Source organism: Erythranthe guttata, chromosome 14 (genome assembly GCF_056151865.1).
Source record: "Erythranthe guttata isolate IM_541 chromosome 14, IM_541, whole genome shotgun sequence".
NCBI lineage: Eukaryota > Viridiplantae > Streptophyta > Magnoliopsida > Lamiales > Phrymaceae > Erythranthe > Erythranthe guttata.
The window spans coordinates 1,934,660-1,962,419 of NC_142546.1; the positions used below are offsets into that span (position 1 = coordinate 1,934,660).

The window sequence follows — 27,760 nt, forward strand, 5'->3', positions numbered from 1 at the left end:
TGGATAATTACAATCATCCTCCTCAAATATGAATCTTCTTGCACATCCATCATTGCGTTGTCAAAATTAGTTGAATCTTCTAGATTATGTGGAATATTCTAGTTTGAATTTGTTTTGTGCAACTGCAGTTTTATATGCACCACAATCAGATATTTACGATTAAGAAAAACACATCTTATCTAAAATTGTGGAAGGACAAACAAATATTAAACATGTATGTGTTTTTAGTTTTGATTGAACTCATCACAAAACATCACTTTTTCTATATATATCAAACCAAAAAAAAACAAGGATTATGCGATGAATATTTCGTTATATTTGCTCGTAAGTAATGTATCACGGATATGAAATGGCGGTATGGGAAAATAGGGAAACAGACACGGGGAAACGGCATGTATTAATAATGGGGATGCAGGAGTTTGGGGTAAAATATGAAAATATAAAAAATATAGGAGTATATTTATAAATTTGCAATTGATCATTAAATTATGTAAATAAATAGGAAAAACAACAAAAATATTTAAATTTTTTATTCAAATGTGTCTCTACCTTCTTAGAAATTATAAATTGACCAATTAATGTCCGACATGTGTCCTCGAGCGTCGGACGCAAAATGCATCAAACACGCGAAAATGTGAAAAAATTAAAGTTTACGCGGTCGTAACTAAAAGAAAATATTCTGAAAAGTGTATTAATTTCAAATTGTTCTAACTATTTACGCACACGCAACTCACGTGACCCCCACAAGCAATCCACCTGGCAACAGAACTTCGTTCCTCCCACTCTCTCTCCTCTCTCTCTCTCTCTCTCTCTCTCTCCAAGGAACAAAACACACACACACACACAGCTGATTCCCTGCGACGGTTCCACGAGAAAAGTCCCCATTTTGAATAAAGCTTTTCTGTTCTTCTTCAGCTTTCATCAGCTAGTCTACTCGCAATTTCCCTGATAAATTCTCCGATTATGGTGAAGAAACGGGTCCCCGATTGGCTCAACAGCTCCCTCTGGTCGTCTCCTCAATCACCGCCTAAGTTCGACGCCGTTAAGCCAGCCGCACCCCCTATTATCGAGCCGCCGTCGCCGATTCCTCCGCCGGAGCCACCGAGTACTTATTCCTTTCGCGCTAAAAAGGTGGAAATTAGGGATCCGTTGAGCAGCAACTATCATGGTAGTAATAGTAGCGTTTGTCACAGCGATGAGGAAATTGAGAGCTCTTCCGCCAACTCTACGGCGTCAGCTGGTGGTGGCTCGGCTAGGGCTGTGGCGAGTGCGACTCCTGCTGCTGAGATTATGTCTAGGAAGGCTCAGCTTGTACAAGAGGTTTTTCAATTTTATCCCACTTTTTACATACTCAGAAATAAAAATGGCGATTGTGTTCGTAATCATAATTTCCTCCATGATATTTATATGCAATTTGACAGTCTTTGATCTAGAAGGGAGTGATGGTTGCAAATTCGAACTCCATATTGCTGTTTATGATGTTCTTCAGTATACTTAACTGATTGTTGATAGTTGTCTTGATTCATATTCTTTGTGTTGTGAATGCACTCACTAAGGGTTACACTAACCATGCATATAGGTAAAAAAACCGTAAATCTACCTATACAATTTAAAGCACGGATCTGTCATTGCAGTAGGATTCATTCAATGTGCAATGCATAGGGAAACCTCATCAATTAAAGGCATGTGTGTGTGTTCGGGGGGGTTGAAAATTAGCAGTCATCTTTCTGATGGTAATATCAAATATGTTTTGATAACATGAAATAACTATTCTGCGGAATCATTCAGCTTAAATCAACAGACTTATGTTCAAGGAGAGGGTCTTTTCTCTGTTTGAAGTACATGGATACTAGGATTACCACAGATGAACTTCTTGCCCCGGTCTGATGTAAATGATTATACTCTTATTATAGTATTAATATCTGATGTAAATGGATTGGGTCTTCTTATCTCTGAAAACATACACGCACAAGGAAAGTGGAACCTCATATGATAAAGCAGGGGATATTGGCCTCCCAGGTCCAGGTACAGGAGATTATGCACCGAGTACAGCGGTGAACCATTAAAGATACACCATGTGTCTGGATCTTTTTTTTTTGGTGTGCATTTTTTTTCGTACCCCTTCCTGTGAGTTTTCTAGTTGATCTTTTGAGTTAATTCAATAATTTGCATCTCTTTCCTTTTTTTTAAATGTACCTTAGCTGTCAAGGAAATTCATAAATATGGGAGAATTGAGGAGGCTAGCATCACAAGGCATCCCTGATGGAGCTGGCATTCGTGCAACTGTGTGGAAGGTAACAGACGTACATGTTTCCTTAGGGAAGATGTAATTCTTGCATGTTCGAAGTTTATTTGGTATTGCTAGTGATATACCTAATGAGTAAGTACCTAATTGGAGAAAATGGAAGTTGAGGTTTTCCAAATAATTTGTTGTTTCAGAAGTAAAAGTTTCTTATAGCCAATTACTATCAGTTATTCATAACAGAGGACGTTTGATATCTTTAATACTGGAATAGGATTAAACTGCACTGATAAATAAATTGACATTAAGTTTCATGAAGTGAATTATGGATTGTGCAGAGAAAACACAAAAACATTCACCGAAATACAAAATAATTAGTACACTGTGGTACGAAATATTGAACTATATGTTCATGATAAAACACTTATCTGGGACCAGGAACTATAGATCTTGGGAAGCTCGACAACTTGCAGAGCTAGTATTTTGCTGGAAGTCTCAGACTGGTAATGATTTCAAAATGAACCTTTCTTCAGGATGAGATACATGATGCTGATAGTGAATTAATGTGTATCTGGATTGTATATTTGCATCCTTTCTGCGCACAAAAATAAAAATGAAAATAAAAATGCAGAAGTTCATTTAGGGAAGAATGTGTCCACTTATATATAGCTGCTTTGGGACTAAATTATATAACTAGATTGTGATCTTACTTGACTTTTCAGCTATTATTGGGGTATCTGCCATCCGATCGCTCACTTTGGCCTTCAGAGTTAGCCAAGAAAAGGTCTCAATATAAGCAATTCAGAGAGGAGTTATTGATGAATCCCGTAAGTTCTTGAATTTTCTTTGGCCATCTATTTTGCTCGCTAATGACTTGTCGAAGATGAGATTTCTTTGGTACTAATATACTTGAAACTAAGCCATCTTAGAATTTTGACTTGCTCATCATTATCTTCCCACCAAATCTTATTGCAGAAAATCTCATATTGAATGTGATAATCCGTGTATATCAGAACATATTTTGATTAGACATCCTCTTTTGATGCTTTTATTTTTACCTTACACACAAAGAAGCAGACACTTCATTATTTAATTGCTTGCCCCATACCATCAGGACACACAATGCCTTCTACAAATACCTAATAAGCAGGAAGCTAATGTTTAGGAAATTTTGTACACTTGAAACAAACTAATTATCTGCACCTGTATTTTTCTTGTGAATTGGTCCAATCGACTTCACATGTTTCAATTTTTCGGCATTTTCTGAATATTTTCATGGCTAGTCAGTCAGAGATTACGAGGAGGTTAGAAAAGTCAAGTCTTGAGAACAATGAAGTAGATGGCATCAAGGGTTTCCTCTCAAGATCAGAGATAACCCATGGAGAGCATCCCTTAAGTCTTGGGAAGAGTAGCATATGGAATCAATTTTTTCAGGTACATTTACTCCAAGGCTCCAATCCTGAACTAGGAGTTTGTTCTGATACTCTAAAATATATATATATAATAATAATAACAAAAATATAAATAAGAAAGGAAAAGAAATATAAGGTTTATCCTTACCAACTCCATCGTAACTGAGATCTTGATGTTATGTCACTTAGGTGCAACCTGCAACGATACCTTTTATGTATTTGAACTTGAAAGTTGTTGGTCAGTCGGTCTTGATTAATACTGTGCCTGAAATGTAGCACACCTATGTCAACTCCAAGATTTAATGTCATTTAACTCTTTATGTGTACTCTATAGGAATCTGGGATCATGGAACAGATTGACCGAGATGTCAAACGTACTCATCCGGACATTCACTTTTTCTCAGGGGATTCAGCATTTGCTAAATCCAACCAAGTGAGTCCTTTTATTATTCTCTCTTTCTTTTTTATTGGTGCATGCTTGTGAATGTATTTTACTTGCCCGTGAACTTTGCTTTCAGGAGGATTTGAGGAGCATATTGATTGTATTTGCCAAACTGAATCCTGGGATAAGATATGTGCAGGGCATGAATGAAATCATAGCACCTTTATTCTACGTGTTAAAAAATGACCCTAATGAAGAAAATGCGGTGAGTTATGTTTGGTCGTCTAGCTTCTGACAAAGTTCTAATTGATTTAAAATTTGTGTTTGGTGATACTGTGCAACCTTTTATTGTCTTTAAACAAATGGTTAATCCAAAAACTCAAATTATAAGTTAATTATTCCAGTGCAAGTTCATTGAATGTTACTAGCTATTTGGAATCAAATATGGCCTCCTTGGGTTTTTTGTCTTCTCAATACATTTGAAAATCTCAGATTCTCATTACTTTAAAAAACATAGGAAACCACATATTTAATTATTTACCATACAGAAAAACATTCACCCACCCCACCGAGGAAGTTAGCACCAATTTCATTTGCTTCATTTTGAAAAAAAAGTACAAAAAGGAAAAAAAAAGAATATGGTGATATTTCTATTTTGTAATTTATTTATGCAGCATTTAATGCTATAGTTACATATTAGTATTCCTTTTCAGTACTTTTTGCTTTTCACAAGTCCTGCAGGCTTCTGCTGAAGCAGATACTTTCTTCTGTTTTGTGGAGTTGTTAAGTGGATTTCGGGATAATTTTGTCCAACAACTTGATAACAGTGTTGTGGGGATTCATGCCACCATTACTAGATTATCACGACTTCTAAAGGAGCATGATGAAGAACTCTGGCGTCATCTTGAGATGACAACTAAAGTATGAACACTTCCTACTTTCTACAACCTGCATCTTACGTTTTACTGTGGGAATGATGAAGCATACAAAGTGAATCATTATGTGACAAAATACTGTATGCGTATAGTCCGATATAGCATTCAATGATTTTTTTATTCATACAAAGAAAGTGGGAGCAAAAGATACCAAAACTTGGACTATCAAATATATCATTGAGTTGATCTTTATCTAGTTGTATGCTGAATTAACGAAATAGGAAACAACGCCACTTTGTTCCCCACTTTGATAAGGCATGCACTTCACCTGAAACCCCATGAGACCTCTGGACTTGCTTCACTTGAGGCATTTCACTGCTGTGGTTCCAGCCAAATATTAGCCCTACTAGTATATGTGATCTAGCATTGATGTTTATGACTGGAACACTAGTCAACCTAGATGACTTACTGCCTGATTGATAATGCTTGACTCAATCTTTCACTAGTAGGTTACAACTGCATTTGTTGTCATTATGCTGCTTTCGAATTTGAATTGTTTGACATTTTATATATTCGTTTTCTTTTTTTTTTTTTAAATTACTGGTATTGTCTTTCTTTGCTGAAGAATCATGTGTTTCCTTGCTTCACTCATAAAGAGTGCACTTACCTTGTGTCTAAGCCCTGCGAGGCTCCGGCAATTTATGAACTTCAGGCATTTCATTGCTTTGTGACCAAGTGTTATGTCTATTAGCAAAGATATGCATTCATGATCTGGTGAATTTGGATACTTTAAATGTGTATCTCGTGTGAATAACATTGTAACACAGTTCTTTGTCCTTCGTGTATGCAGGTAAATCCCCAATTTTATGCATTCAGGTGGATTACACTCCTTTTGACCCAAGATTTTGAGTTTCCGGACATTCTCTTAATCTGGGACACACTTCTAAGTGACCACGACGGTCCTCAGGTAAGACACATTTTTAATCCAGTACTTGGATTTTGAAGTTTTCGATTGTACTTGTGTTATCTTGGATATGCACAAGGAAGCATCATAAAAGTGAAGACTAGTGCAAAAGATAAACATGTAGTTCTTGGAAACTTAAATAAGCCTTATCTTGGTCAAGTTCCTCTTCGTTATTACTGCTAATTTGAAGCATGTTTCTTTTCTTTTATTTTCACTTATAGTAATTCCCATGTATTCATAATCTGCAAATACCCATCGGTTCATCTTTCTTGTTTGTATGTTTACTTCTTTCGGTTGAAAAGCTAGCATAGGAGTGCTTGAAGTGAACTAGTCTTTGTGGTTACTTGACGCTAAAGAATTTGAACAATTTGCAGGAGACACTGCTCCGAATTTGTTGTGCAATGCTGATCATTGTAAGGAAGCGTTTACTTGCGGGTGACTTCACTTCTAATCTTAAGTTACTCCAACATTATCCATCGACAAATATAAGCCACCTCCTCTATGTTGCCGATAAATTGCGTATTCACTTACCGGCCTAAGTTTTTTCAGCAACATGTAGTTTTAAGTTTGGTCATTCCATTTCTTTCGTCTCTCTGTTCGATATTTAATTTGTTGTAAATTGCAGGATGTAGATGTAATTTCATTGTGATTCCTTAGAAATAAGATTTTTTTTTTTAATATTTTTTTTGTACAATTTATTCGTTGTGTAGTACATCACCAACAACAAAAGGGAAGAAGTTTAGAGGTTTGCAGGTGCCACTCATTGATTTGTGTAGTGTTGTTTTTTCATCCAAATTTTCATTGAATTCCAAGGTTGATTTTTGTCTTCCCATTTTATTACAGATAATTGATTTTGAATATGTTGGATTTTGGGCCCAATTGGATTATTTAATCTAGCCCATTAGAAATCAGCCCAACAACACAAAAGCCCAAGTCTCGGTCAAAGCCAGATACTTCTCTAGATCTTCAATCTAGACCGTTGATTCTTTCTTTTTGATCCCGTCTACTCATTCGAGTCACTTAAACCCACGTCTTTTTGTCATGTACTAATCTATGATCTTCTATCTCTCTTCTTTCGTTGTACCACCACATTCAGTTCATCTTCTTTTATCTTAATTCTCAATTCGACGGCTGATTGAATCTCACAGTATGTGATCAATAGTCTTGAAAGTGTTATTTTTTACCATACATTTCTCATTTAGTTGATTCTAATTGAGACACTTCAAAGTTAAGAACTTACAAATAAAGTTAAAATTTTCGTATTTTGCAATTTGTGATATATATTTGGATTATAACTTTCTTAAAATTCCCATATTTGCGATATATATATATATATATATATATGTGTGTGTGTGTGTGTGTGGAATATGACTTTCTCGTATGAAGTCAAATTACAATGATTTAAGTTGCATGAAAAGTACATAACAAAGATTCTCAACCTCTTCTTCTTCCATGTTCTAGTGGGTCGATTTAAGTTTCATTTTGAATTTCACAAATAGAGCTACAACATTCATATTTTGCAATTTGCATGATTCAAATTAAACCATGGTAAAAAAAACACCATAAACTATTTTTTTTCATAATTTATTTCGACTGAAAATTTCATAAAATACCTACAAATTTTGTAATTAGAATTTTCAAAAATTTATTTTGTATCATGTATAAAAAAATAAATACAAAACAATCTAAATAAAGTGAGTATTTTTTGGTAAGAAAAACTTGCATGTAAAGAAAAAAGAAATTGGTCCTTAAAGTGCAAAACAAAAAGATATTGGTCCTTAAATGCAAGACTCGTAATATCCAAGGGTGCTTGGGTAATTCACCCTAGATTCTATAATCAGAAAATTCCTCAAAAAGACCCTATATAAAGATAAAAATTCGCTCCGCCCACCGCCCGCGTTTAACAAGTAACAACTCTTCTTCTTCTTCTTCTTCTTCTCTCTAGTATTATGTACGGACACCCGGGGCCCTACCGGCCCGGCGGCGTCGGCCGCGGTGTAGCGCAGCCGCCACAACAACAGCATCACCAACAAATTCATCTGAACCCTAACTTTTATCCGCACCCCAATCCATTCCTCCAACAAAACCCCAATTTCATGCCTCTCTATAACCCCTTTATGCAAAACCCCAACCCTTACCCACAGGATCAACTTCAATTCGCCAACACTAATTTCCCTATTCAACCGAACCCTCCCGAGAGCGCCGATGCTCATACGCCGCGCCCCAGTGGTGGTAGCAGTAACGGTAAGTTTCGGGTGCAGCACGTTAGGGCGCGGAGCGAGGTTATTGCTGAACTCGATAAGGCGGTGGCGAGGGCTCGGAACGATCTGCTCGAGTCGAATCAGAATGTTTCGGCTTGGAAAGTCTCGCAGGCGGCTTTGTTGATGGTGAAGGCGGAGTCTTGGGAGAGTTTGGGGTTTCAAATGCAGCAAGTGCCTTCGCTTAATAGCTTATTGGTCACCGAAGGGAAGGTGTGCGTGCTGTACTTTTTTTATTTTTTATTTTTTATTTTTTCCTTCTGGAAGTTGTTCATGTTCAGCCTTATGATTTTCTGTTTCGTTCATGAATTTTAGATGTGGTGTTCATGAAAATTATGAAGTTTAACTTTCTGCTTCCTTATGTTTAAAAAAAATTAGATGTGATATTCATGAAATAAAGGCCTTGATTCAGAACGAATCTATGTAGAAGATATAAATCAGTAATTCTTGGGAGAACTATTCAGATTTATGACATAGTTTCGAGCCCTGGTTTTCTACAACCCGTTTTTTTTTTTTTTTTTTCCTTTTCTGAGAATATTTGGAACATTGTCTTTTGAGTAAGTAGTTTAAATTTTAGGCTGCAAGAAGTAATTTGTGTGATTGTGATTGTTATTTTATCTGTATAAATCTGATAAAGATGCTACTGGGTAATGGATGAATTGCCAGTATTCTTAGTGTCTTTTGAATAAATAGCATATAGGTGCATTTATCATCAGAGCATTAGTTTTAAACTAATTTGTTAGCTAACAGTAAACTATTGAATACTGATTTTTGGGTTCTCTCTTTTTTTTTTTTTTTTTTTTTTTTAATTTTATTAATATAAAAATCAAGAACACTAGTATAGAGGATAGCAGTTTGTTAAATTCTTCTTTGCATCCATTGAATTTCTATTATTGCATGTTTTTTGGTACTCGTGGAACTCATAATATATGTATTTTTTTTGTCTTTTCATTACTTTATTACAGATCAATGCATTCATCCACTGCTTTGTTGCGGTTAGAAGAATTACTTCATTGTATGATTTGGAAGTGGCAATCTGTGAGAGCGAGGGCATTCAAGGGTTTGAAGAGCTGGGATTGGGTTCCTTGGTACGACACCCACTTGCTGTGCATTATTTTTCTCTGACTTCTGAAGTGATAGAAGTGTACAGAATAACAACTGAAGATATAATTTCTTACCTTTGCGAGTTCATTGATACTCACCGTAAAAGAGAAATTAAAGTTGATACCTTTGTGGATTTTATTTGTAAGAAGCAATCTGTCAGTGGGAGGGAAAAGCTTTGTGTGCGTATGCAGAACTTTGGGTATGTTTTTTCTTTTTTTTTTCAATTTGTTTTTTGCGGGTTCAAAAGCTTCATTATTATTGTTTTTTGAAAGCATTTTTAATAGCTAAAGTACGGTATAACTACAAGGGAACTTATATAATTTGGCAAAACATTTGTGTATTATTGTGTAAATTTAGTTTAACATTATTTTATTCGTTCTGTAATCTTTTGTGCAGGATTTCAATAGAATTACTTGATTTTGCTATGTTTTTCTAAATGTTTCTAATTCATGAATATGGAGTGATGAGGTGGTTTGGGGTGTGAGTAGTATTTTCATAGAGATGCATATCTGATGCCTGCCTGATAGGGGAGACATAATAGGGTTAGTGATATTTTACAGGGGGATTTCTTGTTTGGTCCCGACCAATGAACTAGGCAGTAAATTTAGTTGAATTCCAATCATTTAAAAAATTCCAGGTTCCTTAATTTTTAGCAATAAACCCATTTATATGTAATTTTTTTACACTAGTGTCAATTGTTTTGGAATGATACTCTGGAGTCTCACATTCTATGTCTTGTCTTCTTTAACCACATCCTTGTCGTAGCATACATGACACCACAAAAGATGGCCGTGTTACAACGCTTGTTTAAAATGATTGGATGGAAAAATGCTGTTCATTGTGTCTTTTTAAAAACTTAGGAATGTATTACATAGAGGAATTATATTCCCTTTTGAAAAACCATCTTGCATACCTCCGTGAGTATATACAGAAAATAGTGTAATTGCTGGTTTTATTATCATTTTTTTCTTTATATCCTGACTCTGTTTACCTCCTGTGTCCAGATCATATGTTAGTAACATAAGAAAGACGAGGCAAACAGAAGATGGGGTATTAAAAAAATGTTATGAGAAAATTAGAATGAGATCCGCTCAAACGAGTCAGAAGCGCCCGCTTTTTTCAAAACAGAAAAAAGTGATGGATGACCAGTTTACTGCAATATCTGAGCGAATGAAGTCTTTCTCCTCTTCAAATAGCCAATTTTGTGGCAAACACATAAGATTCATGCCGTCAAGTTCAAATGATGATAGTGACGCTAATGAATCTGATGAGAATCAGGATGAGAAGAATACAGAGAGCAACTGCAGTTTGCCACTTCAAAATAGTAGATCAGACCGTGTCACTAGATGCCCTTACCCATCAGCAACTGAAGAAAGGACAAGGCTGGGTTTCAAAAGTGAAGTAGAGTCTGGATCTTGCATGCAGAGTGGTGGGGTAAGGTGCAATGCAGATAATGAGCCTCCTTCAAGGAAGAGGAAATATGAGAACATGAGTGGCAGCACCAAGCCTAGCAACCGGAATCAAAGGAACATGTATGATTCAAATCTCAAGCCAACACGCACTCATAGATATGGTATAGTTGATCATCCTCTTTCTGCTGAATCATTAAGAATGTTCGTTACAACTTGGAAAGATACATGCCGAGAAAACGATGCAGATGAGGTAGCCTCTTGATTTCATACATAGCTATGAAAAGTTTGTCAAAGCCGATATGCATGTGCTTTTTAACTAATTAATTAACCTTTAACCACAATTTTGCTGGAGTCGGTGATGGTAGTTATTAGTATTTCGTAGCTGTTAGTATTTTGCTTTGAATTTGAGAGAGCCCATAAAGTAGCTGAGAGCAATTTGGTGGTAATTCAGGGTCTGATTCTGAGTTTGGCCATCCATCTTAGTCATCTATTAATGTTGAGTTTTGAGTTTTCCAAATTTATTCTCCTAGTTTCTTTTCTGGCTGTTCCAAAAGAAAGTTCCATTCCTGGACCCAGAAGAGCTCTATCAGTTAGAAGTTAAAAGTAACAATGCAACCACTGGCTCTCAACCACAATATTTTGGGCACAATATTTTCTGAACTCTGCCTAGTCAAATTGGACTAAGTTGGATATAGAACGTATTATCTCTGATCCATATTGTGTTGGCGCACTTAAATTATAAACTTAACTGTAGTTAATTCTTTTCTTTTTAAACTATGTGCCCCATCAAGTTGGACTTGGTTGTTTTGGATAGAGAGTGGGTTATGTCTGATCCTATTCTTTTGTCGCACTTAAATTATAAACTGAAGTGTAGTTAATTCTTTCTTAACTGTATGACTGAAATAACTGTTCTTTTCTGCCTTCGTGCTTTGTGATTTTTGATTTGAAAATGATAAGCATGGAGCTTAATTAATCAATTTAGATAATATCTGTGTCTCATATGAGTTGTGCACTTGGATGATACAGTTTTTCTAAATCATGCAATGAGGGAATTTTTTAGAGGACTCCTTCTCTTGGTGTTTTATTTTTCAAATGTAAACTTCAGTTATAACTTTTGCTTTTGCAAATTAGGTTCTTTTGAGGATGCTTCACTATTACAACAACATGAAAAAGAGGAAAGTGGCACAACTGTTTACTGTGTACCCGTTTGTTGGATTGCTTTATACTGCTGTGAGTACATTCAGTCTTTTCCATTTCATTTCCCGAGATTTTGTTGTAATTACTTGGCATAAATTGATTCTAGTCTATCTTTAACTTGCTTTGTTCGTTAAGTAATTGATTACTTTTCCTTGATTGTCCTTTAAAAATATGTTTTACAAAAGCTGACAGCATGTGAATCACTTTAGGGTGATATTTGCATACCCCACCGTTGGGTCTTCGTTTTTAAAGACCATTAAAAACACCAAAACCTGATTTGGAGTAATTTTTTTGATAAAGCTAAGCAACCATACTGGCCCTTAACATCTAGCTTACTGTGCCACTTTTCTGCTTATAGAAGAAGGTTGAACAATGTACATTGCTCTGGCTAACTAGCATCTTACAGGTGGCATGTATTAAATCTGGAATGTGTGATAGTATTTACGACACTTTCCAAACTCTTAACCAGAAAGGCATGGACGACAAACCATTTGACAGTTCAGCTGACTACATAAGCATCGATGTTGAACCATCTGAGAAGGATGTTGCTGTTTCAGCACAAAAAAATCTTGCACGTAAACATGGTGAGCCATTTTGCTTCATTCATGAAGTGTTTAATATTATGGCTAGTTTTGTATGTTAGCACCACTTTCTCGATCGCATGTGGCGTTCTTCATGAATTGGGTATATTGCGGTCAAACTAAGACTTAAATAATTCTAGTTTGAAAAGCTGGGTTAAAAAAAATCAATTTATGACATTGCTGTTTTCCTAGATAATGTTATTTTGCTTCCCAAAGCTTCATCTCAAGTAGGATTGATGTCAATGGATGTTATATTGTGTAATATGGTTCTCTCTTTGTATGACATAAAATACTGTTTCTTAATCCTATGAAATGTGATATTATTTAAGCTTTACAAAGCATTAAATACAGAATCTGTCTAATCAATATCAGCTGATATTGAGTTCGTATGTTACCGAGGATCTATATATTTTTTATTTGTTTGGTAATTGGTGGTATAGAGGCTTGGTTTAATCGAAAATGCTCACGTATTTAGTTGCTTATCCATTAGCTTTCGTGATGTTAATTTTCTGCCTTTTTCTCTCTTTTATATGTTTCGTTTATTCATGTATATAGATGTTATAGCTGAAGATATCGTGAAGAAGATTTCTGGATATTTCGAGGATGACGTCTTGAGCTGCAAAACTCCGTATCGAGAAAATAATGTACATCTCTTGAGAAAGCTCTGCAAGTGCGAGTATTGGCTAGTTGAACAATATTCCATTAACAAGTTTGAATCCCTTGGTTATGGAGAATATCTTATGTTTCTAGAGAAATATATGCACATGTTGCCTCATGCATTACAGAAGTGCATTATGGGCGACATATCAGAAAATTCTTCTTTGGAGGCTCACTTACTGCCAGTTCAGTTAGATGTGTTACTATCGCAAGCTTCAAATGGTTTGTGGGAAAATGAAGTTATAAACATGCGGAATGTTTCTGAGTTGCTATCTAGGCAGTTTCCTTTAGTATGTATTAAATTGGTGAACAGCGATCTTATGGCAGATTTTACAAAAAGATGCAGCATTAGTTCTAACTGCGTGTTGTTTTCGACTCCATTGTCAAGATTGAATTATATGGGTGATTCTTTAATTGAAAATGAGAAAACAGTGGAAGAAACTAGAGGGTTTGTTAATAATAGAGCATGCAGAGAAGGAATGATTGGGGCAGTTACTACCAAGGATTGTATTGAGCTCTTACTCAAGGCCCCTATGATGATTGATTTGAACTTGTGGTCACATTGGGACATGTTGTTTGCTCCTTCTCTTGGTTCGCTTGTGGAGTGGCTGTTAAAGGAGGTCAACACCAAAGAGTTGCTTTGTTTGATAACTAAGGATGGCAAGGTGATCCGTATAGACCATTCAGCTACTATGGACTCATTCTTAAAAGTTTTCAGTCGAGGATCCTCCTTTGAAACAGCAGTGCAATTATTGTCTTTGCTTGCATTATATGGCGGTGAACGGAATGTTCCTTTATCCCTTCTAAAATGCCATGCTCGACAGGCCTTTGAAGTGATAATTAATAATTATTTGGAGAAGGAATTATATAATGATATGAATCCTCTCAGGCATAGGAATCCATCCTATGATTCTATAGTTGGCAACGGCACATCTAGTGATTTCGCTAGCAAGTTACCCAATAATAGAAGTGTACTTAATAGAGCAGCCCCAGTTATGTCAAAGTTCATACTTGATTGTTTGAGCTATCTGCCAATCGAATTTTGCAGCTTTGCTGCTGATGTATTGATTGCAGGCTTACAGTCTTTTGTGAATGATGTTCCTGCAGCTATCTTGACTGAATGCAAGAAAATAGAGCAGCTTCTCATGCTCCATGAAGTGGGAATGTCTCTTGGATTAATGGAATGGGTTCGCGATTACCAATCATTTTGTTCTTCTCCAAGAACTGGATTTTCCCTTGGTTCATCATGCTTAGATGTGGTTCATTCTGAGTCCAGTACAAGATCAGTGACTGGGCAAGGTGGACTGGACAAGCGCCCTGCTTCTTTAGGTAAAGGAGTAAGTGGTGGGGCTGGTTCAGCTAAGGTTTCAATTGACGGCCGGGCTGCAAATTCAAAAGCAATATCAAAGTTTGATACTCCTATTGATTATGATCCAGCCAAAGTTATTGAATCTATCAGGCAAGAGGAATTTGGTCTAGATCAAAGTCTTTCAGATAATAAAAGTAGCATGTTAGAGAAGCAGCATGCGCGACTAGGCAGGGCGCTCCATTGTCTTTCGCATGAGTTATATTCCCAGGATTCACATTTCCTTCTAGAGCTGGTATGTGTTATGTCTATGCCTACAAACTTCGTTTTAGCATATCTCTTTGACCTTGTGGAAAATGAAACACCCCCAGAAAAAGCTTATAACTTCACCATGTCGATAAACTAAACACTAGTATTATTTACTTTTTTTTTTTCTTTCTAATTATTCCATATAGCCATATCCTGATAGCAAAATTTGGTATCTTATGTTGATTATTGAACTTGGTTGTGACTGTTGGGTACAAGTAGGTATCAGCTCCGACAGAAAATATAGAATACTTGCACAAATCTGAAAAGGGTTTTAGGGTCAAGTTTATAAGTATATCCTCATTGTTTTCAAATCCTATCTCAATTGACATTGAGTTTTACATGAAAGTTGAAAACATAATTTTAGGTTTTGATCTTCAAAGCAGGGTTAAATTTAGCAGCATTAATGCCAAGTCTTCTAGATGAGGTACCTTCAGAATTAAATTTATTTTTAGGAAAGTGGAACATTATTTGGAACATCTGAATAAGGAATGGTAGTTTTGGAACAGGGACAGAGTAAGTGGTTAGTCGAGGTTAAGCCAATGTTGGCATACAGTCTCTATGTACTTGAATTCTGCAGCCATGATTCTGATAATATTTTCATGATTCCTTTGTTTAGTTAGCATTCGATTCTCATTGTAACTTTTAAATGCTTTTCATGTAATTTTTGACATTTACTTTTCTCTCTGGAACTTGTCTACAGGTTCAAAATGCTGATGACAATATCTACCTTGAACACGTGGAACCCACTCTTACTTTCATTCTTCAGGATAAAGGCATAGTTGTGCTAAATAACGAGGTTGGTTTTTCGGCCAATAACATCAGAGCACTTTGCGATGTTGGAAATTCGACAAAAAAGGGTCATAATACTGGATATATTGGGAAGAAGGGCATTGGCTTCAAATCAGTATTTCGGGTACCACTGAAAGACATTTCTGTTGTTTTGAAAGTTTCATTTCTGCTTTACATGTTAATCTAATAAGATAGTTTGAAAGTTTCATTTCTGCTTTGCATGTTAATCTAATAAGATAGTTTGAACTCTGAATACATGGTGGAATTGTGAACTAAGGGAAAGGTATTACCAGTTTATCCTTGCAGTATACTGACGCATGATTATTCTCTTAACTGGAAAGAAGTTACCAGATATCTTAGTAACTTTGATGATTCTGTCTATTTGCTTATTCTTCAAATCATTTGACATAATCCTTGAACAGTTCGTATTAATTAGCCTCCTACTATGCAAATGATTCTGCTCTGGGGTCTAAGGCACCACTTGTCTTTTCTAGATGATTTTAATCTACAAGCAAGAAATTTTATTGTATCTCTCAATGCGCATCTCCTATGATCCTAGTGTGCTGATGGAACCACTAGAAGTCATTTGAAGAGCTACATTTGTCATTCTGTGTGTATCCTAGCCCAAACAAACACATAAACAATATTATTCTATGTGCTTGTCTGTGAATCTCATATAAACTGTTGCTCGTGTGTTTTTTTCTAATCTAAATGTTGCTGTTAATTGCTCAAGCTTTACATACCCTTGCTTTTCAATGTCCTATAATTTTTTACCCTGTCTGATTCTCAGGTTACTGATGCTCCAGAAATACATTCAAATGGGTTTCATATTAAATTCGACATAACGGAAGGCCAGATTGGTTTTGTTCTACCAACAGTTGTTCCTCCCTGTGATATGGACTTGTATACTAGATTGGCATCTCCAGATGCTGATTGCCAGGATCAGAACTCTTGGAATACAAGCATTGTGCTCCCCTTTAGGCCAGACATGTTGGGAGGCGTTGCCATAAACAACATTTTATCCATGTTCTCGGATCTTCATCCATCTTTGTTGCTGTTTCTTCACCGTCTTCAATGCATTAAATTTAGAAACTTACTTGATGGTTCACTGATTGTTATGAGGAAAGAGGTTATAGGTGATGGCATAGTAGAAGTTACTCTTGGTAATGAGAAAATAACTTGGCTTGTAGTATCCCAGGAATTAAATGCTGACGTCATTCGTTCTGATGTGAAAACAACAGAAATTTCTTTAGCATTTACATTGCAGGAGAAATGTGAAGGAGGATATGTCCCAATTCTGAACCAACAGCCCGTTTTTGCATTTCTTCCTCTGAGGACTTATGGCCTTAAATTTATTCTCCAAGGAGATTTTGTTTTGCCTTCTTCCAGGGAAGAAGTTGATGGAAATAGTCCGTGGAACCAGTGGTTATTGTCAGAATTTCCTAATTTGTTTGTAAGTGCTGAGAGGTCATTTTGTGCTCTACCTTGTTATAGAGGATGTCCAGGAAAAGCTATTACAGTATTTATGAGTTTTATTCCCCTTGTGGGTGAGATGCATGGGTTTTTCTCTAGCCTACCACGAATGATAGTTTCTAAATTACGCATGTCTGAATGCTTGATTCCGGAAGGTGAGGAAATAGAATGGATTGCTCCTTGCAAGGCCCTGAGAAATTGGACCCACCAGACTCGTTCTTTGATACCTGATAGTGTGCTCCGTGAGCATCTTGGTCTTCGGTTTTTGAGTAAAGATATAATTCTCTCGGATTCATTAGCAAATGCTCTGGGTGTTGAAGACTATGGACCACAAATTTTACTAAAGGTTATTTCTTCACTCTGCCGCTTGGAGAATGGGTTACAGTCCATGGGCTTGAGTTGGTTATCTTCTTGGCTCAGCACCTTTTATGTGATGTCATCCCAGTTTATAATGCATGCTTCTCTGAATTCTGTGGCTGAGTCTGACTTATTAGATAATCTTCGGAAAATCCCGTTTATCCCTCTTTTAGATGGTAAATTCAGCTCATTGGGCGAGGATTCGATTTGGTTGCCTTCCGAGGCAGTAGGACAGGGGATTAATGATGAGTGTCTTCCCAAAGCTTTCCCAAAACTGTATGGAAAACTGCGAATTGTAAGTCCCAACCTATTAGCTGCAGCTACCTCCATTGAGACCTCGTGTTCTGATTTAAATATTGTAGAGAATGTTACGAGGATGCTTTACAAGGTTGGTGTCCAGCGGTTGTCTGTTCATGACATTGTAAAGGTGCACATATTACCAGCCTTGTCGGAAGGAAATAATGCAAAGGGCCAGGAAGAATTGGTGATAGAGTACCTTGCCTTTGCAATGTATCACTTACAATCAAGTTGTACAATCTGTCACCTAGAAAGGGGTCACATTATTGCAGAGTTGCATGAGAAGGCTATGATTCTGACGAATTATGGCTTCAAACGAACTACTGAGGTGCCTATCCATTTTAATAGGGAGTTCGGAAATCCCGTTGATGTGAATCAGCTAATTAGCGGTCTTGATTTGAAATGGCATGAAATTGACACTGCCTACATAAAGCATCCAATCACCAAATCCATATCTGGTGGCGTGTTGAAGTGGAGGAGTTTTTTCCAGGAATTGGGAGTAACTGATTTTGTTCAAGTAGTTCAAATCGAGAAGAATGTTCCTGATGTATCTCCGACGAATTCCCAGGATGTAATAGGTGTCAACGAAAGGGTCAATGCTGGTTTAATCTCTAAAAATTGGGGATCCAGCGAGTTGTTTCACCTACTGTCGTCTCTATCTTCAAGTGATGTTGGGGAAAAGTCTAAATACCTTTTGGAGATTTTTGATAAATTGTGGGATGATAGTTTCAGCGATAAAGTTACTGGTTACTGCACTGGTTCCAGTGGGGAACACAAACCTTTCAATTCATCTTTTATAAGCATCCTGCAAGATTCCCATTGGATTGTTTCAAATATTGACAACAAACTTCATTGTCCGAAAGATTTGTTCCATGACTGTTTGGCTGTAAAATCCGTTCTCGGTGTTAGTGCTCCTTATACTATTCCAAAGGTTAGTCAATATCCTATACTGTTTATTTTGAATTTTTGTAGAATCTCAAGGTCTTCTATGTTTCATTCAGAACATTTTAAGTTAGAGATTGTTCTGGGTGATCACCTGTTGTTCTTGTGCATCTTGTTAGAAAATATGGTCTTCAATATTTGTTTTTGGTACCCTTCTCCACATGTCTCTGTTTTGGAACAATTTGGTTTGCCGTTCCCCTTTTTATCGATATTTAATTAATTAGGTTTCTTCTATGCTGGCATGATAATTGGTGCATCAAATAGAATGTTCAAAAATATAGTATTAAGTACGTACTTATCCTGTAACTTTTGCTGACATTTGGTGCAAACTTGATTGGAAGTTAATTTCTTCATTTGGAATGCACATTATTAATTCTTCAAAGTTCCAAAATTCTGTTGATCTATTATATTTCAACTTTTTAGTCATGCAAGGGTCGAAAGTTTTTCTGCCGGTAACACTAGGATTTTGCGTTTCATTTGTTTCCTTGTAATAATAAGTTTTTTAAAATTTTTGTAGTTTGTAATATTTTTATTCATTAGAAATCCTAATTTTAAAGAGTATTGTCTACTGTAATATTCATGAAATAACTTCCCTTCATTAACAACTTCACTTGGAATATTATTCACAAGAATTTTTGGCTTTCATTTTGACTTTGGCTGTTGTAGAAACTATGCATTGCTTGTTAGAATTGTATATTCACATTAAAATCAACTACAAATCAAATTTCTTGTGGTGATATATATATTTGTATTTATATATATTTCAGTTTGTGCTTTACGAAGAAACTAATGAAACAATTTCCATTTGAAACAGGTGACTAGTGAAAAGATGCTAGCTGATCTTGGTTTAAAAACTCGAGTTACTCCTGATGATGCTCTATCCGTTCTTAGACTTTGGAGCAAATCGGAATCTCCTTTCAGGGCTAGGTACTCTGTTTCAGTATAATTGTTAAATAATTACTTTACCTGGATGAATCAGAATTCCATCCTATCTTTCCTTGTATGTATCGGTTGTTTATTTCAATACATTCGCTTCGCTAAATTTCTTGACACTCTTATCTTTTCTAACTAGGTAATTGTCTGCAGAGCAATGTTAATATATATTTGCAGTGCTTACCGAGTATATACTTATTTAATTCAGGATATAAACATAAACTAGGAATCAGAAAAGTGAAAGTATTGATGATTGTATAATCTTTAAAATAATTAACTAGCTAGCATAATTTTGAAGGCCTTCTGTATGAAATTTTCAGGCTAGTTAATTAGATATATTGTGATTTGGAAAAGAGGACAAAAAGTAGCTGGACCTTGTTTTTGTGATAATTTGAAATAAGTTACCTTCCTAGTAGAGGGCTGAAAGTATGTCATGATGGTCATTTATTAGAATATTTAGTACTTACTCTGTTGCATGGCAGTCTCGGATTGTTGGTGCCGTTTTCTCTTGAACCATTTGCTCACTTTGTTAAATATATTTCTCTTCTTTGGATTGAATAAATATTTGTACTCTTTGTGCTAAATCATATTTTCATCTTGCCAGTATGTCACAGATGTCCAACTTCTACACATTTCTCTGGAAAGAAATGACTCTTTCAAAGAACAAAATAATAGAGGAATTACATTCAGGACCTTTCATATTCGTCCCAAATACATCTAGTTATCCGAAGGAGGATCTCGTACATGGGACATTTTTGTCTCCTTCGCAAGTGTACTGGCACGACACCATTGACACAGTCAGCCCAGTAAAGTCGGTCAATCCTGTATGTGTTTCAAGCACAAGTAGTCCCCAGAGGAAAATGTTGTATAACTTTTACCCAAACCTTCACGACTTTTTCGTGAACGAGTGTGGGGTGGATGAAAGTCCTCCTTTGTGTAGTTACCTCCAGATTTTGCTGGAGTTATCTACCATTGCTCTACCTCATCAGGCTGCAAAGAGGGTAAGCAATCCTCGGAATGGAACTACAGTCTCGTCTTTTATGTTGATTTTCACTTAGGAACGTTAGCTTGAATTTGTTTGATTTATATTATAGGTGTTTGAGGTGTTCTTAATGTGGAATGATGCACTGAAATCTGGATCACTGAGTTTTGAAGATGCTGAGTACCTGAAAGAAAATCTCCTGAAAAAGGAAAATACTGTTCTGCCTACTAGACTAGATAAATGGGTTTCTCTACACTCGTCATTTGGTTTAGTTTGTTGGTGTGATGATGATGACTTAGGAACAGAGTTCAGAGACCTTGAAGGTGTTGACTTTCTTCACTTTGGGGAATCTACTGATGAAAAAAATCCGATGCTTCGGGCAAAGGTCTCGACCATATTGAAAAGACTAGGAATTCCTGCGCTCTCTGAGGTTCTCTCTCTCTCTCTCTCTCTCTCTCCACATAAAGCATATGTACATACATACAGGCATACCTATCAGAATACATATTATAATATGGCGTGCATGCTAGTCTCACTCGAAATTTGAATCTCATGCTATGCCATTAAAAATATTTTTTCTCTTGGCAATTTAATTTAAAATATCAAGAAGTTCTTAACAACAATGAAAGTGAACTTATATATTTCCTTTTTTTGTTATATTTATTTTATCTAATCAATCTTAATTTTCATATTGTGTTAATATTTAACTATTTATCGTTAATTAATCTATTTACTCCCTCTTCTTAAAGGGCTTTAACTTTGACAATTAACCTTTCATTTGAGCTATTTAAATTCTCTACAGTTTGTTTATCTCTTTGTTGATTTGGTATCTTTTACATATTCTGTTACTCCATTCAAAAGTATTCATTTATTTGGACCTGCAACTTGTAAAGCAATATTTAGAAGATAAATATTTGTTTGCAATTTTGTTGATACCTCCAAACATTCATTTTTGTTTTCTTTTTAATGGTCACAGGCCTCTTGACTCTCTGTGCCTTTTTTACCATTTCATCTTTACCTACTGATTACTATGCATCCGATATAGTTCATGAAATTCAAAATGGTTGTAAATCAATTTCTTATCCAACAAATACAAATTTTCGTTGAATGATTATCCATTGTTATGAATAATTTTAAGAACAGGCTTTAGTACAAAAATAGTCCTTCAGGTTTAACCTATTTCTAAAGAACTCGGATAATTTTGTAAATTTCATGAAAATCAGCTCGAGCTCAGACATTGTATGATCAGCATAAACTTGAGCTTGAAAATTTCAAGTGCTCAATTGACCTTGCTTTTTGGCAGTGCTGATATATTCTATACATTCATGTTTAGAAGAGCTTGAACTGTGGCTTGAAATTTTCCAAGAATCTGAGTGAAGTTCGAGTGTTTTTACGGTCTGAAATGAATTTTGTCAATGCATTTTCTTATTAAGTTGTTTAAATTCTCAATCATGCATATTTTATACGTTTACAATTTTAGTTCGATGAGATTTTATTCTTGATATTAATGTTTTTATTGATAATCTATGAAGTCTTGTGATTTTACTTCTTCGGAAGTCAATAATACACTGTTCTTATATCTCATCAAGCAATAGACCGACATGGGTCCTGATAGTAAAGTAAATCATGCCCATTAATGTCCTAGTTTCTGTATTTTATTTATTCAGATTTCGTTGGGTTGGGAGTATGATTTTCCTTTTCTCCTGCAACTAAATTAACAAATTAATTTCGCAATCATAAGCGGAATAAGCAACATATTCATATGTCATCCATTGCTTTAGGAGTTCATTCCACCATTTACGATCATGTTAATATGAAGGATGTCAACATATCCATATAGTGTTGCATTATTTTAGGAGTTCATTTGTTTTTTTCGCAATTAAGAATGCATTGAGGACTCGATCAACAGGATAGATTGGGAGTGAATGTGTATAATGTTTAACTTTTGTTATGTTGTAGAGAAGTTGACATTGTATCCTTAACAGAATAGATGGAGTAAATCTGCATAATGTTTAAGGTTGGGAAAAACTGGAGTTTTAGTATGATACCATTGACATGTCATTGTAATGTAATTTTTTAAGAATTATAATACTACATAACTGCATCTTCCATATCATTTTTCCTAGTATCGTAAAGCAAGGACATGAAAACATATTTATTAGTTGATGCTTCATAAAATACAAATTTTGTACTCATTTAAATCGTAGCAATTGATTCCTATTTCTTTGAGCAGATTGTAACTCGCGAGGCAATTTACTATGGTCCAGCAGACTGTAGTGTCATTTTCTCACTGGTGAGGTGGGCTCTTCCTTATGCTCAGCGTTACGTCTACAATGCCCACCCCGACATATATTCTCAACTCAAGCAGTCCGGCTTTGAGAACATTACAAATCTCAAGATTGTAGTTGTCGAGAAGTTGTTCTACAGGAACGCTATAAAGAAATTTCAGATTACGTCAAAGACGAGACACTCCTGTAACTGCCTTCTGCAGGTACTTTTTGCTTACATATAAGATTTTTTCGGTTAACAAATTTTTTCATCAGTAACCGCATTTTTCCAAATCAACAATTTTTTTGCAGGACAAGATCTTATACTGCACTCGTGAATCAGATCCGCACTCGATATTTTTAGAGTTGTCTTGTTTACTATCCACCAATGGAACTCATGACCTGCACTTTGCTAACTTCCTTCTCATGATCACAAGAATGGCTGAATCAGGTTCGACCGATGAGGAAACAGAACTCTTTATATCAAACAGCCAGAAGGTGCCTAAACTACCTGCCGAGGAATCGATCTGGTCCATTCAATCCACTTCATCAACAGACAAACATACTAAACCGCCAGAAAATTTTCTCTCTCTAAAAGTTGAGGAACAAAGCTCGTCGCTGCTCAAGAAAAAAACTGGGGTCATCTCAAATTGGCCACCTGCCGATTGGAAAACCGCCCCAGGTTTCGATTCTGGCAGTACATTTGGGTTGAAGAAACTAGGTGATGTAATTTATGCAGAAAAAAATATTGAACAATCTGAAATTTCTATGGTTGGGATAAGCGGTGAATTCAATATGGACATTGATTCGAAGGCGGTGGTTCAGGGAGCAGTTTTACTCGAGACCGAGATCTCAGAAACCCAGTCGAACAATTCGACCAATTTGGTTGATTATAGCACGACTATGGTACTCGATTCTGTTGATCTTTATGCATCTGATAGCAAGAAGTTTCTTGCGACAAATTCGACCGAGAAAGATCAAGTATTTACACACCAGGCACAGCTTACAGGGAGATTGGGGGAGCTTGTGGCTTCCAAATTCTTCGCGGGGAAATTCGGTGAGGCTTTTGTGAACTGGGTGAACGAAAATAGCGAAACCGGACTACCTTATGATATTTTATTAGGAGACGATGAAAATATGAGGGAATATATCGAAGTCAAAGCAACCAGATCTGCCAGAAAGAACTGGTTTCTTATATCAATGAGAGAGTGGCAATTTGCGATTGAGAAAGGCGAATCTTTCAGCATTGCACATGTCGTTTTAGCAGATGACAACATGGCGAAGGTGACAGTGTACAAAAATCCGGCTAGATTGTGCCAGCTTGGCAACCTGAAGTTAGCGTTCGTGGTGCCAAAATAGTAAAGAGTGTTCCGATAGAATGAGTTACAGATGTATACTGATAGTATATTCAAATGAGAATTGTGTATCATATCATATGCATGTGTATATAAGTAACAGTAAAGGCATGTATAAGCAGAAATTTACCCCACATTTTCGTTTACAGGTTAAACAATTTATGCGAAAATCCGAATGCGATGGTCTCGATATATCTTTCAATATAGTTGTAACCTACATGTTTTACTTTTGGTTTGAATATGTTGATGGGAATACTGAAACACGCTTTAGTCTATAGTTGTTAAACTTGCAAACACGTTTTCTCATTTTGTCCTGACTGACTATAAGAAAGCGCAAATTTTGTTGCAGAGTTTGTAAAATAAAAATAAAAATCCCAGGAATAAATTGAAAGAGTAAAACCCCTCTTCTACCCTAAACAGCTGAATCTCTCTCCTTCTCAGACGGACAAATTCGTCATGTCACTATCCCGCCACCTACTGCGGCAACGCCCGCCGTCCAAATCCGGCGTCCTCCGCCGCTTCTCCACCGCTCACACCACCACCGCCGTCGAATCTCCAACCTCCAGTCGGAACCAGCACGAATTTCTCCCTCGCTGCGGCTACATAAATTCCTGGCAACCCTCGCGAGACCCCAAGCAGGCCGCCGCGCATCTGGCCTTCCTCCGCCGCGATTACGACCGTAAGGTGAAGCAAATGCGGAAGGAGTACATTGAGGAAGTGGAATTGCAGAGGATCGATAAATCGCGCAAGGACGAGGCCAGAAAGGAAGCTTTGAGGGTCGCAAACATGGAGAGGAAAGCTGCCAAGGAAGAGAAGAAGAAGGCCGAGGCGATTGAGAGGCGAGCTGCTGAGGAAGAATTCCGCCAAATGTTGGTATGTCAAATTACATTTCTGCCCTTGAAGATTGGCCTTTTTGTTTTCCAGCTAACTTGCTTATATTGTGTGTGTGTGTGTGTGTGTACAAATTTTCCTGTATCTTTTTATATTTTGTGCATAACTGCTATATCTTCTGCTTCGGAATTTGGCTTTCGTGAAGATCGTTCGAAGTAAAGAATTTGGGACAAAATTCAGTAGAACTGGTCGAATGATATTTCGTGATCTGTATTCAGATTCCATATCATATTGTTATGTGAAAGATTCTTGTCTATGAAAATATCATAGTGCTTTTAGTATTTAGTAATGGCATGTACGGTACCTTAAGGCCTCGTTTGGTTGGGGGATTAGCCATGATTAACTAAATAATAGGAGTTTGTTTGATGTTTGGTATCCCCAATAACTTGTCGGGTCGACCCGCAAATATTATGTTATCGTGGCTTATCTTGCCTTCTAGGCATGTTTTTTATTGGATCATTGAAGGTCCAATAATTAATCTTATCTTGGCAACCAAACGAGGCCTAGGAAAACATGTTGAATAATTGATATGGTTGAAACTTGAAACTAGAGAAATACCTATAGAAAAAAACGTTGGAGGATACTTAAAAGGTTGTCATAAGCAGTGATGTGAGCTTGACAAGTGATCGAACGAAATAGATACAACCAATTTTGAAGTTTGTGCATCCAAATACCAAGTTAATTATTTACCTCAAGATTGACGACACCACTTATTACTTGTCCTAGCTTTCCCTAGAATTTGCTGTATTGTATGATCAAAGTTTTTTTGCAAGAATCATCATAGAACAAATAATACTCGAGACGTAGCATCTTAATTGTAATCTAAATTGATCCTCCAATAGGCATTTTCCTCACGTCAAAGAGTGCCTTTTTATTTTCCTTCCTTCTCTTCCTCCATGAGTATGAATGGATGGTTCTTTGTCCATTATAGCGTTCGTGTTGGAGATGTATGCAGTGGTTAATGTGATATAATTGACTTGGTTTTGGTGCAGAGTAAAGAAAGAGCAGAGAAACTCGAGTATTGGAGGATTAGAGAGAAGAAAATCGAGGAGAAGAAGAAAGAGAAGAATGAGCTTGTGCGCAGACAAAGTTCTTTATGGGTCGAGGAATCTGAATTAGTGAATAAGGCATTGTGCTCCATTGTTCAAACAACTAAACTGGAACATTTTGACCTGAAGAACTGATTGCATTTGCTGGAATGCTATTGGTGCAGAGTTTCACGCACGGTAATTCACGTTTGAAATTTTGAAAATTTCTGCTCCGTCTGAGTTTAACTTGTTACCGTTATCCAATGAATCAGTTCGCATTTTTCCTCTCCATTTGCATTGTTGGCTTATATAGATGAAGTTAGGATTTCGATTGCTTTAGCCTGGAAATAACAAGACTTGTGACTTGTATGTATTTCTAAAATCAATTTACCAATCAGGGAGGGTATAGTAAAGTCGATGAATTACGTAATTAAATTCGAATCCGGGAATAAATTTGTGGGAGAATTGAAGATAAGTAAGCTATCTTATTATTTTATTTTAACATGGTTAAATATTTTTCAAACAAATAGAGGAATAAATTTATACGAGAAAAAAATTTGTTTTGGGAACGGTCGATGTTTTCTGATTATTTGAACATGGCAAATTACGTCCACCGTCTAAGGTATGGTCAAATTACAACAAAAAACTTTATTTACAATCACACTCTCAACTATGTATTATCTTAAACGGTCGCTAATGTGATATCAAATTTAGCTACTTAATAAATGGTTTTTTTGTAAGAAAATAAATAGTTGGAAGAAATTTAGAGTTTTCTTTTTGTTTGTCTTCAGTTTAGTTTTTCGCACATTGAAATACTCGAAATATGTTTCTTATTTGCGAAATTGGTGGAGTGATTTTTGGAAGCTATGTTGACGTTTGGTGAATGTTTGGAAGTTATATGGTACACCGGGTATTTGTTAACCGGGTATTTGTTAACCGTATAAGAGTCGCATAATTTCATGTGTTCTAAGTTATTTCTATTTTTTCATTTTTTTTTTAAATATTTTAATTTTTTTAGTTTTTTTTTTTTTTGCATTGAAAATTTTACGGAAATGCTATTTCCGGTCACAAAATTGTTATTCGCGGTTTATAACAAAACCCCCCAAAACTTTTAAAAATATCAAAAAACCCCCCAAAACTGCAAATAGCAAAAAAAAAATCGAAAATTCGAAATCAAGCTTGAAAAAGGGTTGGGCTTCGATTTTTTGATTTAATTTTGACTCTTTTATGTGTAATATGCATTGGGTAGGTCGATTACGGAACCAATTTCATGTTAAAAAACCCTACAAATCGAATGGTAGGGCTTTTTTTTCACAAAAAAAAAATATAATAATAAAATTTGGCACTGGACGCCCAACTCGGGCGCCCAAATGCAGCTTGCACGCCCAACTTGGGCGTGCACTGCATGAATCGGTGCCCAAGTTGAGCTTTTACGCGTTTTGAGGGGTTTTTGGATTTTTTTGGAAAGTTTTGGAGTTTTAATGAAATAAAGTATTTTTTGGGGGGTTTTGTTAGAAACCGCAAATAACAATTTTCAGACCGCAAAAAACAATTCCCAAATTTTATTACAAGATATTTAAACTTTCATATAAGATGACGTACATATTATCAATTTCTTTTTAGGAAACGAAATTATTAAACAAAATTGGCCAATTTATGTTCTTAGGTCTCTAAAATTATTTATGCAACAATTATATTTCTTTGAAAATATTTAATTAAATGATAATAAAAACATAATTAAAACAGA

At 36.0% G+C, this 27,760-nt stretch overlaps 3 protein-coding genes across 5 annotated transcripts; all 3 read left to right on the forward strand.

Annotated features, from left to right (window-relative positions):
- The first annotated feature begins 739 nt into the window (after positions 1-739).
- LOC105963126 (uncharacterized) lies at positions 740-6,638 on the forward strand. 2 transcript variants are annotated; one of them, XM_012987498.2, is made up of 9 exons: positions 740-1,320; positions 2,202-2,294; positions 2,965-3,069; positions 3,530-3,676; positions 3,989-4,087; positions 4,173-4,301; positions 4,778-4,957; positions 5,762-5,878; positions 6,250-6,638. In XM_012987498.2, the coding sequence occupies exons 1-9, from the start codon at positions 964-966 to the stop codon at positions 6,412-6,414; spliced, it is 1,392 nt and encodes a 463-aa protein (XP_012842952.1). In that variant the 5' UTR covers positions 740-963; the 3' UTR covers positions 6,415-6,638. The 2 variants fall into 2 exon arrangements, with proteins under 2 accessions (XP_012842952.1, XP_088670153.1); XM_088814027.1 differs by having other exon boundaries at positions 820-2,025.
- A 1,114-nt stretch (positions 6,639-7,752) lies between these two features.
- Positions 7,753-24,264, forward strand: LOC105963125 (protein NO VEIN). 2 transcript variants are annotated; one of them, XM_012987497.2, is made up of 13 exons: positions 7,753-8,346; positions 9,099-9,436; positions 10,242-10,899; positions 11,781-11,879; positions 12,253-12,430; positions 12,983-14,685; positions 15,400-15,612; positions 16,279-18,546; positions 19,372-19,484; positions 20,095-20,491; positions 20,585-20,902; positions 22,706-22,963; positions 23,052-24,264. In XM_012987497.2, exons 1-13 carry the CDS (start codon positions 7,825-7,827, stop codon positions 24,096-24,098), a joined length of 8,112 nt encoding a protein of 2,703 aa, XP_012842951.2. In that variant the 5' UTR covers positions 7,753-7,824; the 3' UTR covers positions 24,099-24,264. The 2 variants fall into 2 exon arrangements, with proteins under 2 accessions (XP_012842951.2, XP_088670152.1); XM_088814026.1 differs by lacking the exons at positions 7,753-8,346; positions 9,099-9,436 and having other exon boundaries at positions 10,629-10,810.
- A 175-nt stretch (positions 24,265-24,439) lies between these two features.
- LOC105963127 (uncharacterized) lies at positions 24,440-26,426 on the forward strand. The gene is made up of 2 exons (XM_012987499.2): positions 24,440-24,967; positions 25,978-26,426. The coding sequence occupies exons 1-2, from the start codon at positions 24,551-24,553 to the stop codon at positions 26,167-26,169; spliced, it is 609 nt and encodes a 202-aa protein (XP_012842953.1). The 5' UTR covers positions 24,440-24,550; the 3' UTR covers positions 26,170-26,426.
- Positions 26,427-27,760: the final 1,334 nt, after the last annotated feature.

Bases quoted from the DNA above. Each gene is read 5' to 3' on its own strand.
- LOC105963126 (XM_012987498.2), top strand. From the start codon at position 964: ATGGTGAAGAAACGGGTCCCCGATTGGCTCAACAGCTCCCTCTGGTCG. The intron at 2,295-2,964 runs GTAACAGACGTA...TTGACTTTTCAG, and splicing joins TTCGTGCAACTGTGTGGAAG to CTATTATTGGGGTATCTGCC. The intron at 3,677-3,988 runs GTACATTTACTC...TGTACTCTATAG, and splicing joins TATGGAATCAATTTTTTCAG to GAATCTGGGATCATGGAACA.
- LOC105963125 (XM_012987497.2), top strand. From the start codon at position 7,825: ATGTACGGACACCCGGGGCCCTACCGGCCCGGCGGCGTCGGCCGCGGT. The intron at 8,347-9,098 runs GTGTGCGTGCTG...ACTTTATTACAG, and splicing joins TATTGGTCACCGAAGGGAAG to ATCAATGCATTCATCCACTG. The intron at 14,686-15,399 runs GTATGTGTTATG...ACTTGTCTACAG, and splicing joins CACATTTCCTTCTAGAGCTG to GTTCAAAATGCTGATGACAA.
- LOC105963127 (XM_012987499.2), top strand. From the start codon at position 24,551: ATGTCACTATCCCGCCACCTACTGCGGCAACGCCCGCCGTCCAAATCC. The intron at 24,968-25,977 runs GTATGTCAAATT...GTTTTGGTGCAG, and splicing joins AAGAATTCCGCCAAATGTTG to AGTAAAGAAAGAGCAGAGAA.